Below are 13424 nucleotides of genomic sequence, written 5' to 3' on the forward strand. Positions count from 1 at the left end.
CACAAAAGTTCAAGGCAACAGCCATGCCACATTACCATTGTCACAGAAAGTTCTCACTTCTCTTGCATACAATTATTATTTTTGCAACAGTGTCAAATATTTTTTATATGTTTGTCTTGCAAACGGAAATAACGTCAACATCCTATGAAAACATTAAATTTCCTTTCAGGCGATTCCTTCCTGGTCTACAATCAAGGGAAAATAATTGTTTTAGGTTTCTTTATTCTTGTATTAGTGTATGCTGTATCATCTGCATTGACTATATTCCTTATAATGGTAGCTGGCGACGTACATCCAAACCCAGGACCCTTAACCTCATTACACTCGAGTGACTCGTCTCTTTCAAATATTTCAAACATGTCATCACTGTCTTCCTCTTTGTCCGATTTGATGATTAATAACAGGTACTTTTCTGTCTTACATTATAACGTCCAAAGCATTGCAAACAAGATAGATATCATTGACTGTACATGTACTGATCAAGTGAAATTGAGAAGGCTATCAAAATTGACACGTGTTTTCGTTTCAGTAAAATGGTTGGTGTGTGCGTTTGTGTGAAAAAAGCTTAGCTCTAGACACAGAGTCATACTGAAGATTGTAGAATGTTTGTGACATGCCAAATTTAACGAAGGATCCCTAAGACACACATGGCAGTGCATATTTGCCTACTGTATATTTTCCCTGATTGTGGAAGATCTTGTCTGATTATAGTCTTAAGGACAAATGTATGTGAAAAATGTAGTATGATGTTAAGAAAGGAAGGACATTATCACCCGGAAATTCCACTAGTCAGTTACACATTGAGAGAAAAACCATATACATCATTAAGATTTTATGACGATTTTATAAAAAAAAGATTTTCAAAAACAGAAACACAAACAAGAGATTTTACATTTATTTCAAAAAATATTTAGCACTTGTAGATAGTGAGTGAATAAACATACATGTATAAAGCATTAAAATTAAAATATATACGAAGAACAATCGGAGTTGTAGCATCACGATATTTTACATTCCAACTGCAAACTATCCAAAATGAATATACATTGTACACATTATCTCCCTTGTATTCATGCTCACTTTTGTTTGAGATGTTTGTTGGAAGTAAATTGTCAAAACTATCAAATTCTTTCATTTTGATTAACTAAGTAGCTTTTTCGTTTCCTTGCTCCAAAGCGCCTCAAAATTCCCTTCTTAAATTTTCCCTTCCCAGGTGGTTGTACATCAGGTTCATGGATTCTGGAATACTTAATAAAAGTAAAAACATTTTAGTAAAGAAGGATATACATTTAGTGATGATAAATATTTTAGCAAAGAAGAAGTTTTTGTGTCAGACATAAACAATGGAGGTGGTATATAGATTGTCCAATCAAATGTCTGTTTTACACTCCGATAAACTGCATATAATTCGAAGTATTTTTCAGTAATAAAATAGAAAGTAGAGAAAATCTACTGAGTGAATAAAATGATTTATCACGAAAATCAGAGATCAAAGGTAAAATAAAGGTGACGGAATTATGTGAGTACTTCCAAGTGTAAGGTAAATGCCTTCCGTAATCAGTAACCTCCTCATCCACCCACCCCCCCCCCCCCGCCCCTCGGAAAAAAGATTATTTATGGTATATATTTGTTCAGTAGCACTGACAAATTATCTGACCTATTGTGGCGTACAGTTATCTTATCACACCGAAACCCGTCGTGCACATAAATATTTTGACAACAATGCGTAAATATATATTCTAACACTCCTCGTGACTTTGTCACTATAGACAAAGAAGAAGAAAACCGGTGTTAAACTACCAATAAAATAATAATAATAATAATAATAATTAATATTTTGACAAAACGGTGCCAATCCGTAAGCAGCGTAATGACGTCATCAAGTATACAACTCATTCATAAACGCGCTAGACTGGCGTCATTTCAAACATACAAGAATGATTAATCAACAACTCGAACAGCACTATTCGAACATTGGCACCGGAAGTAATCTTCGCTCGAAAAACATAAGTGATCTTCCTTATTTTATCTTGTTAGAATCGAAATAATTTCGGTCTGAGCGGTGTGTATCGGTTATTTAACACCGGTTTTGTCGTTTCGATGCGAAAAAATTAACCACTCAGGCCTACGGCCTTCGTGATCAATTCCTACGCATCAAAACTCCAAACCGGTGTTAAATAGCCGATAAACACCGCTAATATACCGATATTATTTCTTAATCTTAGTTCTTATGTCAGACATGAACAATTGAAGTGAAATATAGATTGTCAAATAACAAGCACAGTAATGTTTGCTTTGCAACTCAATAATAGGTATTTACGTAAGTTGTAATTAGAAATAGCAATTAACATTCACAATTTATGACTTTGTCACGGACACAGAGTCATTTACTGCCAATTTACAGTCAATAACTTTTTTATTATTGTACCTAAACTTCTATGATTTCGAGAAAATACATGTAGGTCAGAGCCCCACATCATACACACAAAAATTGCGTTTTTAATAGTCAATGACTGTTACATGTTTTATAAAATACTTACTCTTTTTAGTTAGTTTAAACATATTTTATTGGATAAATACATGTTTACAAACATATCATACAAATAATGAACTCGTATATAGGAAAATGCAAAAAGGTTGGGCAACGAGTTCTTACAACATTAGATTAAGCCTTTCCCTTGCTCTGAAGTACGAGGGGAAGTCAGAAAATATCCGGACTTTTGACTCGTTCTCGAAAACCATTCAACATTTAAAAAAAATCTTTCTACTCTTTTTCAAAATATTCTCCACCTACGTCTACGCACTTTTGCCATCTTCGTGGGAGCTTTTGTATTCCCGCTGTGAACCATGACGTAGACCTATGTTTTAGGTACTGTGTAACAGCAGATATCAAAGCCGCCCTGGTCTTATATTTCTTTCCAGCAAGCAATTTTTTCAGTTCTGGAAACAAATAAAAGTCACAGGGGGCGAGGTCTGGGCTATAAGGAGGGTGAGACAACAATTGCCATTTGTAAGAGTTGATAACCTCCACTGTAGCTGCGGCGGTATGGGAGGGGGCGTTATCGTGAAGAAGGAGGACATTTCAGCTTTTCTCTGAGATTTTTCAGAATTACTTCAGAATAGTACTTGGCGGTGACAGTTTGACCTTTTGGCATGAAATAAGTAAGTATCATTCCTCGTGAATCCCAAAAGGCAACAAGCATGACTTTGCCAGCCGAAGGAGACAGTTTAAACTTTTAAGGAGGTGGGGAACCAGCTCGTTTCCTCTGCTTTGACTGAGCTTTTGTCTCAGGTTCGGAATAATGAACCCACATCTCATCTTTAGTGATAATGCGGTTCAAAAACTTATCTCCTTCACGATTAAAACGACTTAAATGTTCTTTTGCATTGCTTACTCTGGTTGCCTTTTGATCTGCGGACAGCTGTCTAGGCACCCACCTGGCACTAACCTTGCTCATGCCTAGGTGTTCGTGTAAAATCTTGTGTGCCGATGCCTTACCGATGCTAAACTTGTTGGCTACCTCCTCCAAAGTTACTCGACGATTTTTGTTGACAAAAGTTTAATATTTGCTACCATTGTTGGGGTCACCGCCTCAGCTGGCCGCCCAGTCCTAGGCCTGTCACAAACACTTGTTCTGCCTTCACGAAACTGAGAAACCCAGTTGTAGAAGGTTGAACGTGATACACATCTTTTTTCAAGCCTCTGGAAGATGTGGCAGGGCTTTTCACCTTCTGCAACCTGAAACTTTATTACAGAGCGTTGTTCCTCTAACAAAGATTCCATGACAGACGAAACACCTATCATATATCAGAGGGCAAAATACTGTGTATACACAACTATCATTGAAAATAAACTGACCACGTTATTGGCGAATGAATGTAGTTTTCACCAATATATAATGTGTGTATATAGCTGCACGTGGAAAGAGAGGAGCATGAAAAGTCCGGATATTTTCTGACCGTCCCTCGAATGTTTCCGTATCGTTCCATTTCACATCGCTTAAAAAAGTATCGCACCGCTATACCCTCGACCCTTTGAAAATGATACTTTAATAATAATAATAATAATAATAATAATAATAATAATAATAATAATAATAATAAAAACACGCAAGCATTTTATGCTTGATAAGCGGCGGACTCGAGACAAACACAAAATGCTTGGGTCAGTATTTGATCTTGGACATTATACTGCAATTCAGTTCATAATTATGTGGCGTGATCCATTCTTTATGAGGCAACATGTTTATCTTTGTTTCAAACCGCGAATAGATGTCGTAAATATAAGTATAAATTTCACACACAGTACACTGTCAATTTATAGACCTTCCGAAGAACCCTTTCAAACTATCGATAATTGCATAATTTGTTCTATCGGCTGATATTTTCATATATACATATTATACATACATGAATATATAATAACAAGTTTATTTGTCGAAAGCGGCATGTAATAATAACAAAAGCTTCTATTGTTTTCTTATTATATAAGAAATTCATTGTATCGGGTATTGGTTTGACTCCTTGTGACAACACTTTGTTTGATACACCGCATGACAATTACAGCTCACGTCGAGTAGAATATATAAGAAACTAGTGGCAACTACACGTACTATTTTATAATCTTATACTGATCGTATGAGATCTGTATTTTTTCGATAATTTATGTAAATGTCATTTACCATCTATTTTATACGAATATGGGATTTATTTACTGCATTTTTATTATTATGAAGCGAATAACTATTTTTAAAAAATGATAATCGCGTGCGTGTTTTAAACGAACTCAGTTAGATCTATTAAAAATATCTGCTTCATGGAATTTCCTCCAAAGTTATAATTATATGATCAATGGAAGAAATGAAGCGACTTTTATACTTGAAACAAACACATGCATTTTGTTCTGCGGAGAGAAAGGATTAATGGAAAATAAAACGAATATTTCTGCGGAATATGATGTTGGCTCTGATAATCAACAGCTTGTTATATATTATGGTGTTAACGGATTTGGAATTTCATGGACTTATCTTGTCATACATATTGCTTTAGCATCAGTAGCATTTGTTGGAATTGCACTTAATTCATTTACATTATGGGCATTACGCGGGAAGGATTCTGGATTAGACGTGTCTATTATATTCATATCCAACTTAGCTGCGAGTGACATCATCAATGACGTCATGTGTATATATTTGGTATTTTACAACCTTATACACTACAAAAATTATTACGAATGTGCCTTTCGAACCGGTGTTATAACTGGCATTAATTTTAATTCAGCTTTACAACTTTTAGCCTTAACTCTGGAGCGTTATTTTAAGATAATTCACCCGTTTAAATATGTATCAGTGTTCAAAGACAAAACTGCCAAGTTGTTCTGCGCATGCGCTTGGATTCTATCAACCATCTTATCTCTCCTTCCTCTTTTTGGCTTGCGACAGCCGCCGAGTCATGGAATAGAATATTGTAGCTTTTTCGGCGTACTGACAGACGAATATCTGATACTAACGACTGCATGTTTTTATTTGGTCATGCTCATATCAGTCTTGTGTTACTACAAAATATTGGCGGCGTCGTTTGCACAATCAAAGAAATGTTTAAATAAACAGGCAACGAAACATTTATGGTGGAAACCAACAAAAACAGTCCTGATCTTGTTCCTGTTTTACTTTGCTTGTTGGATACCATTAAGTAAGTAGTTTCTTGACTAGATAATATATAGTGACAATACAACAATAAGTTTCTTCAAAATAGTAACATTTTAATAATTTCAAATACAAACTAGGCAGATCCTTTAGTAAGGACTTCCGCTTGTGGTCAGGGAAAACCTAAGTCTTCAGACGCAGGGACAGCCAAGCGATTTTATTTGATAAATACAAGTATCTATAGTCTATAAGAATAAATAACTCAATTTCTTATTAAAATGGTTTCTACTTTTTGTCTACTTGATTTACATATGATGTGTAAGATATGCGAGACTGTGTAAAATGTTCTTCCTTATTTAACTTTCTATTGTCTATTCTTTATTCAATGTCCTGTAACTTTCCACTTTTGAATTTATATCATGTTTATTTTTATTGAATATGTTTCTGCGGATAAAATTTCCTCTTAAATTGAATTGTCTCAAAACATAATAAAGTGCATTTATAATAGTACACACATGTGTTGTTCTACTTTTAGAATACAATGGCCGGACAATGACTAATTATTGGTCACTCAATTTTATTTTTGGCATAAAAACTTCGCACGCAGCCATACACAAATGAAGAAGAAAAGATAATTATACATTTACGGATAAATGAACGCGAGCACGCACCGTATTAACTAACTGACTGTAATAACGGATGTTGCAAAGTGACATCGCACGTGAAAAGCATGACGAAACTGATTTTTTATATCCTAAAAATAAATATTATCGCACCAGACGTATGCGTTTTGCAAGAATAACGCTTATGCAAATCTTTTCTTGCATAAATATCTGCATAATCACTTGGACTTTATTAAATAAAGTCCTCGCCTTGTGTGCACGACGTGAATGCTCGAATAAATGCATTAAGTTTCCAAGTTTATCTAAAACAAAAGTAGATATAATGCTTTAAATGTCAGCTCATTAATAAATTAAACTTTGCCATGGAACGTTAGTGAATGAGGTAAGAAAATGTGAACTTAAGTCTGAATGCGGTCACTTATTCAATAATTTTGAGAAGTAAAAAGTAACAATAATTTATCAACCATGTCTTATAAAAACATGAAGAATATGTCGACGTGGTACACAAAGAAAAAAAGTATATTTCAGTAATTGATCAAATATTTGTAACCTGTCGTTATTTAGATGAAAGATTCTGCTTATTTGGGTTCAAATGAAGATAAGTTATGTGTACTATTTAAAAACAATATTCGGCAAAATATATATTGTACAGTAACTGAAAAATATTCTTCATTTTGTGTGACCTAGGTTTTAGATTTAATATGAATTTGATATTTTTTTTTGCATATAAAATTTGATTTTTTAAAAAAAATCTGAGTTAACCCAGTGGACGTGTATAAAATCCTTCAAGTTTATCTATAGATAAAAAATAATTTTTGTGATCTTGCATTGATCTTCATGATATAAAACTTATAATAATAATAATAATAATAATAATAATAATAATAATAATAATAATAATAATAATAATAATAATAATAAAAATAATAATAATAATAAAAAAACACGCAAGCATTATTAACGGTGTCTGCAACACAGAGTAATTTATGAAAGTAGTCTACTAGGATTGATTTTTTTTCTTCTAACATAGAAGTTTTATTCAAATATTAAACACTTGGTGCAATGATTGCAACATTTTAAGGCAATAACATATATCGTGTTTTACGATCTTTTCGCCGCTCTCTGTCTTTCATTATTTATTCGTTTTTAATGATATTGATTATCAATATTTGGTCGGATAGAGTAAAAGAGAATTAATCAAACTTATGTTATATAGTGTGTTAACTGATATAAAATTAATGTTCCCTATTGATTAGATTATTAAGATAAATAAATAAAATATGTAATTACATGTATATACATGAACGTTCAATTATTACATGTACACTACAATAAGAAGAATCATTGTATAATGTAACATTACAGACATGTAAGTAGGTCTATGCACGGTGTGTGAGAAAATACAAGAAAATATTAAAGGGAGACGTGGGCAACATTTTTATTTCTTCTTCCTGAATGTTTAATCTGATATCCTATTTATGTCCTCAAAATGAATACACAATGCAGTTCTATGTGCAAAGATTGTCTCCTTATGAAAGAAAACACTGGAAGCTTCCTAACATTAGAACATTTAGATTTAACGCTAAATATCGCAGTGATTTATGGGAACGAAATATTACTCATCAAGTTAAAGACCAAATTAAACAATCATTGTATAACTTCCGACGCTTGTTCTTGTCAGGCAATTTGCTTATTCATGATTTGGTGATTATGTTTGCTTTTTCACGGAAGCGTATCAGGGCCTACAGTTGGTGAGATGTTTTGCGCTAAGTCGACTTATTTTTATTAGCATAGATAAGATGTTTTTGCATTTCTCAATAATTTTTACTGACAAAGATGAGAAGCATTTAGGCATCGCAACTGAATTTTTCTCGATATGCTTGAAGCTTTCGTCTCCTCGACAAAAATACTGTCGAAACTTCTTAATTTCACGATTTTGCTGAAATATTTAGTAAGACGCAAAGACGTTACTCGCATTGACAAATAGCTCATGTAATTCAACAAAGTTTTATTGCATTAATTAAAAAGTTCTACGTATTACGTATTTGTCAAAACCTCTTCATGGAATGTTTTTGATCAAAACGAGAAGAAACAAGTTGACATGACGTGAAACTTTTAGATAAGTGGAGGCCCTGATAAGCTTCCGTACTTTTAAATTTAATTAAACAAACGGATATTGCATTGCATTTAAAACAGAATTATATATCACTAATGAAGTCAAATATGCTGGCAATTAAAAAACTCTCATTGTTAGCGCGATTTCAGTGAATAAAGCAAATATAATGATTTTGCCATTCTTTTGCCTGTACATCCCTTGTTGTTGTTGTTGTTAAGAGTAAAATCTACCTACTAAAACATACAATATGGAATAGCCTACACAATCATTTACTTAAAAACTAAATCCGTCAAAATAAGTCAAAGTCAATGCTTGGTGTTATTAAGAAAAAACTGTGATTTCAATTTTGTAAATGATAAAAACAAGTTTGGCCTTTTTGTTCAATATTATAGAAGTATTTGAATAGTTCAGTCATTGGCGTTTACATTTCGTGATCATCATGTTTAGTCTAGGGTGCCAGACTGTGTGTCATGGACACAAAGCGATAATCCTTTTTTTCACTAGTAATGTTGACATGACGATTTATGACTTAAGGAAAGTGTGGACCCCCCCCCCCCCCCTCCTGGCACACAATCTTCTGTACATCATTTCACGGCGTTTTTCACCTTCTGTACATTTTAGTCAGAGCTTTTAAAAGTACATTATTACACAATTTATTTAATATATGTAAATTATAACACATGGTTTTTAATATGTGTCTATCTAAATTCAGTTTTTCATAACCAATTAAACTTTAAAACTTTAATTTTATTGCCGAACTTTTAAAATGTTCGTTAAAAAATGGTCTCAATTCAAATATTTGTTGTTTTTTCAAGGTGCTTGTGTCATACTACATTTATCGGACGGATTTCCGGCAAACTACACGAATGATATGAAAGGAACAGTTCTTGCCTATTGTTCATCCCTGGTGTTTCTGGATACCATAGTCAACCCGCTTATATACGCTCTAAAAATCCAAACAGTAAAATATAAACTGAAACAACTGATGTTCTGGTGTAAGCCACCTTCTAAAACTGGCGACATTTCTACATTTAAGATGGACAGATTTGATAGCTGCACCAGCGACATACATGTTTGTGCATAGACTCTATATTACTACATACAATCTATATACATACCGTATAAATCTATATACAGTATGAATCTATATGCCGTATAAATCTATATACCGTATAAATTTATATACCAGATTCAAACTATTTACCGTATAAGTCTATCTATATAGAAGATTCAATATACATTTATATACCGAATAAAAATCTATAATCCAGATTCATTCGATTTGCCAGATTCAATCTATATACGTATTAAATGAAATTGTCATACATAATACAGAAAGCAGAAAGTGAACTATATTAACTTATATCATAACACTTGATTTATATATTTTCAATGAATTCTGTTTCTGGCTTAAAATGGATTGGTGTACAGTAGGCAAATTTTCCATAAGTATTAAAAAAAATAAAAAATAAAAAAAAAAACAACAATAGAAACTTATCATCAAATGTTGCTAAAAAAAATGTTGATATCGTTCTAAGCTATTTAGCATCAACATTGATATTGTGAATAATAATTTTTTGTTCTAGAAAGTTTATTATCTGCTTAATATATAAACGTGATATTGGATCATTGACTTAATGTTACAAATACCACATTCAAATATTTCATATTTGCCAGCATCAATAAGTTTGTTGTAATGAATGATACTAAATACGTGTAACAAGGACGTAATTATTTACTTGAATTATAGCCAACCCGGCCTCATGTCAATCCGTCCCAAAAATAGATCAATCCGGCCCCAAAATTGGTCAATCCGGCTTCACATTATTTCGACTTGGTCAATGCGGCACAAAAATCGTGCACACTGTCTTATCAACAGCTCTTGTTCGTGTTACATTTGAGCCGCGTCACGACAAAACCAACAAAATCAATGGGTTTGCGACCAGCATGGATCCAGACCAGCCTGCGCATCCGCGCAGTCTGATCAGGATCCATGCTGTTCGCTGGCAGACCCTATAACAAGTAAAGAAACTGATAGCGAACAGCATGGATCCTCATCAGACTGCGCGGATGCGCAGGCGTGTCTGGATTCATACTGGTCGCAAACCCATTATGTTGGTTTTGTCGTGACGCGGCTCATTTATTTTTGAGCTGTGAGATTATATCACCTACGTAATTTGTCCATCTTGGCACCTCCATACATGCCGTATAACATAAACTCTTAACCTCTGTTTAAACTCGATAACAATACTTCTCGGCAACGTTAACAAATAATTTTTATAGCTTGTTAATATACATTTGTTTCTTATAAGTATTTTTATTCAAACTTTGTTAGATATGTCATAACAATTGTTTATACTCGCCAACAATACTTCTCGGCTAACTGTAACACTTTACATCACACAGTATCTGTACACTTTTACGTTGAATAAAATATATGAGGCGCGTCACGACAAAACCAACATAGTGCGTTTGCGATCAGCATGAATCCAGACCAGCCTGTGCATCCGCGCAGTCTGATCAGGATCCATGCTGTTCGCTATCAATTGCTCTACTTGTAATAGGGTTGGTAAGCTAGCAGCATGGATCCTTATCAGACTGCGTGGATGCGCAGGCTGGTCTGGGTCCATGCTTGTCGCAAACCCATTATGTTGGTTTTGTCATGGCACTGCTCAATTATGTTATGTTATATGTTATGTTATGTATAGCATTAGATAATCTGATAATTAACTTTGCGGTATAAACTGGATATATTAACATGTGCCTTTGTATATGTAAGTTTTTGACCCCCAGGCCACTGAGGTCAGATCAGTATCTGTGGTAATTTCATAAATAGATATTATGTAATGTATTGATATTTGTTGTGACATTTGGTCTATATTTGATATTAAATTTGTTTTGTATCTATAAATTCGGAAGAAAAAAATCATTTTGTTTTGTTTTATTCCTAGAAAATCCACATATGCATGTACATTAATAATCAAAATTTGCCATATGCATGTACATTATCAACCGAAACCTGTCATAAACATGTTCATGTATTTGAAACTTTTATGTAAAATATTTCTATTGTCGTTCATACAAACTAAAATAACACTCTTTGAAGAAGGCTTTTCACCTTTTATCAAGAATATAAATAGTGTCACCGAATATTAAACTGTTTTATTTTGTCCCTGAAAACACAATATTTGTTTGTTCAGATGTTCCTAAGATCCAATAAAAAAATCGAAGCCGACATGTCTAGTTCTTTAACGGCAATGGCAAATCCTCTATGGCTAGAAATAAAGTCAATCTGCAACTCTATTTAAAGAAAGTAATTAGAAATATATATCTCCAGAGATGTGACATATCTGAGGTAAAATGAACACTGAATTGATTCTTATCGTACTTAATTAGTTTTCAGAGTACGTAAGACGATTACCCCGTAAATAACAGGGAAATAAATGCACTTTTATGTTTTTAAAATGATCACAATGTGACATATTTGCCCGTCCTTTCAATAAGGCTTCTGTCTCACTTATTTTCTAAATTGTTATCGTTGTTCTGAAGGTTTTGATGGTAAAGGAATCATGTAATTTGTACTTAATCTGTGCACGAATCTTCGCATGTGTATTGGGTGTAATAATTGCTGACACACATGTTTGTAATCCTCTCTTACTTGATTTGGTTTGATTTGTATTGTAACTTACACAGGCAACCTTACTCTCATAAATGAGTTTGATGTACCTGTGCCCGCTCTTGGACCCCTCCGCTGTTTTTGATTAAGACAACATGGTGTCAAGATAAACGCTACAACCAAGCAGGTTTCAGAATAGTCTCTGATTATACTTAACGGTGACAAGATTAACGCTACAACCGAGCAGCTAGCAGAATAGACTCTGATTATACTTAACGGTGACCAAATTAACGCTAAAACCGAGCAGGTAGCAGAATAGACTCTGGTAATACTTAACGGTGACCAAATTAACGCTAAAACCGAGCAGGTACCAGAATAGACTCTGGTAATACTTAACGGTGACCAAATTAACGCTAAACCCGAGCAGGTAACAGAATAGACTCTGGTAATACTTAACGGTGACCAAATTAACGCTTTAACCGAGCAGCTAGCACAATAGACTCTGGTAATACTTAACGGTGACCAAATTAACGCTAAAACCGAGCAGGTACCAGAATAGACTCTGGTAATACTTAACGGTGACCAAATTAACGCTTTAACCGAGCAGCTAGCACAATAGACTCTGGTAATACTTAACGGTGACCAAATTAACGCTAAAACCGAGCAGGTAACAGAATAGACTCTGGTAATACTTAACGGTGACCAAATTAACGCTAAAACCGAGCAGGTAACAGAATAGACTCTGGTAATACTTAACGGTGACAAAATTAACGCTAAACCCGAACAGGTAACAGAATAGACTCTGGTAATACTTAACGGTGACCAAATTAACGCTAAAACCGAGCAGGTAACAGAATAGACTCTGGTAATACTTAACTGTGACCAAATTAACGCTAAAACCGAGCAGGTAACAGAATAGACTCTGGTAATACTTAACGGTGACCAAATTAATGCTACAACCGAGCAGCTAGCAGAATAGACTCTGTAATATACTTAACGGTGACAAGATTAACGCTTTAACCGAGCAGGTAGCAGAATAGACTCTGGTTATACTTAACGGTGACCAAATTAACGCTAAAACCGAGCAGGTAGCAGAATAGACTCTGGTAATACTTAACTGTGACCAAATTAACGCTAAAACCGAGCAGGTAACAGAATAGACTCTGGTAATACTTAACGGTGACCAAATTAATGCTTTACAACCGAGCAGCTAGCAGAATAGACTCTGGTAATACTTAACGGTGACCAAGAATAACGCTTTAACCGAGCAGGTAGCAGAATAGACTCTGGTTATACTTAACGGTGACCAAATTAACGCTAAAACCGAGCAGGTAGCAGAATAGACTCTGGTAATACTTAACTGTGACCAAATTAACGCTAAAACCGAGCAGGTAGCAGAATAGACTCTGGTAATACTTAACGGT

At 34.1% G+C, this 13424-nt stretch overlaps 1 protein-coding gene across 1 annotated transcript; it reads left to right on the plus strand.

Annotated features, from left to right (window-relative positions):
- The first annotated feature begins 4610 nt into the window (after nt 1-4610).
- Nucleotides 4611-9600, plus strand: LOC132751681 (adenosine receptor A3-like). The gene is made up of 2 exons (XM_060741899.1): nt 4611-5691; nt 9200-9600. Exons 1-2 carry the CDS (start codon nt 4845-4847, stop codon nt 9466-9468), a joined length of 1116 nt encoding a protein of 371 aa, XP_060597882.1. The 5' UTR covers nt 4611-4844; the 3' UTR covers nt 9469-9600.
- Nucleotides 9601-13424: the final 3824 nt, after the last annotated feature.

Source organism: Ruditapes philippinarum, unplaced genomic scaffold, assembly GCF_026571515.1.
Source record: "Ruditapes philippinarum isolate M1 unplaced genomic scaffold, ASM2657151v2 ctg7380_1_1_1_1, whole genome shotgun sequence".
NCBI classification, from domain to species: Eukaryota; Metazoa; Mollusca; class Bivalvia; order Venerida; family Veneridae; genus Ruditapes; species Ruditapes philippinarum.

Excerpts from the sequence above, each read along its gene's own strand:
- LOC132751681 (XM_060741899.1), top strand. The coding sequence starts at position 4,845 with ATGATCAATGGAAGAAATGAAGCGACTTTTATACTTGAAACAAACACA. Across the intron at positions 5,692-9,199 it reads TGCTTGTTGGATACCATTAA|GTGCTTGTGTCATACTACAT; the intron begins GTAAGTAGTTTC and ends TGTTTTTTCAAG.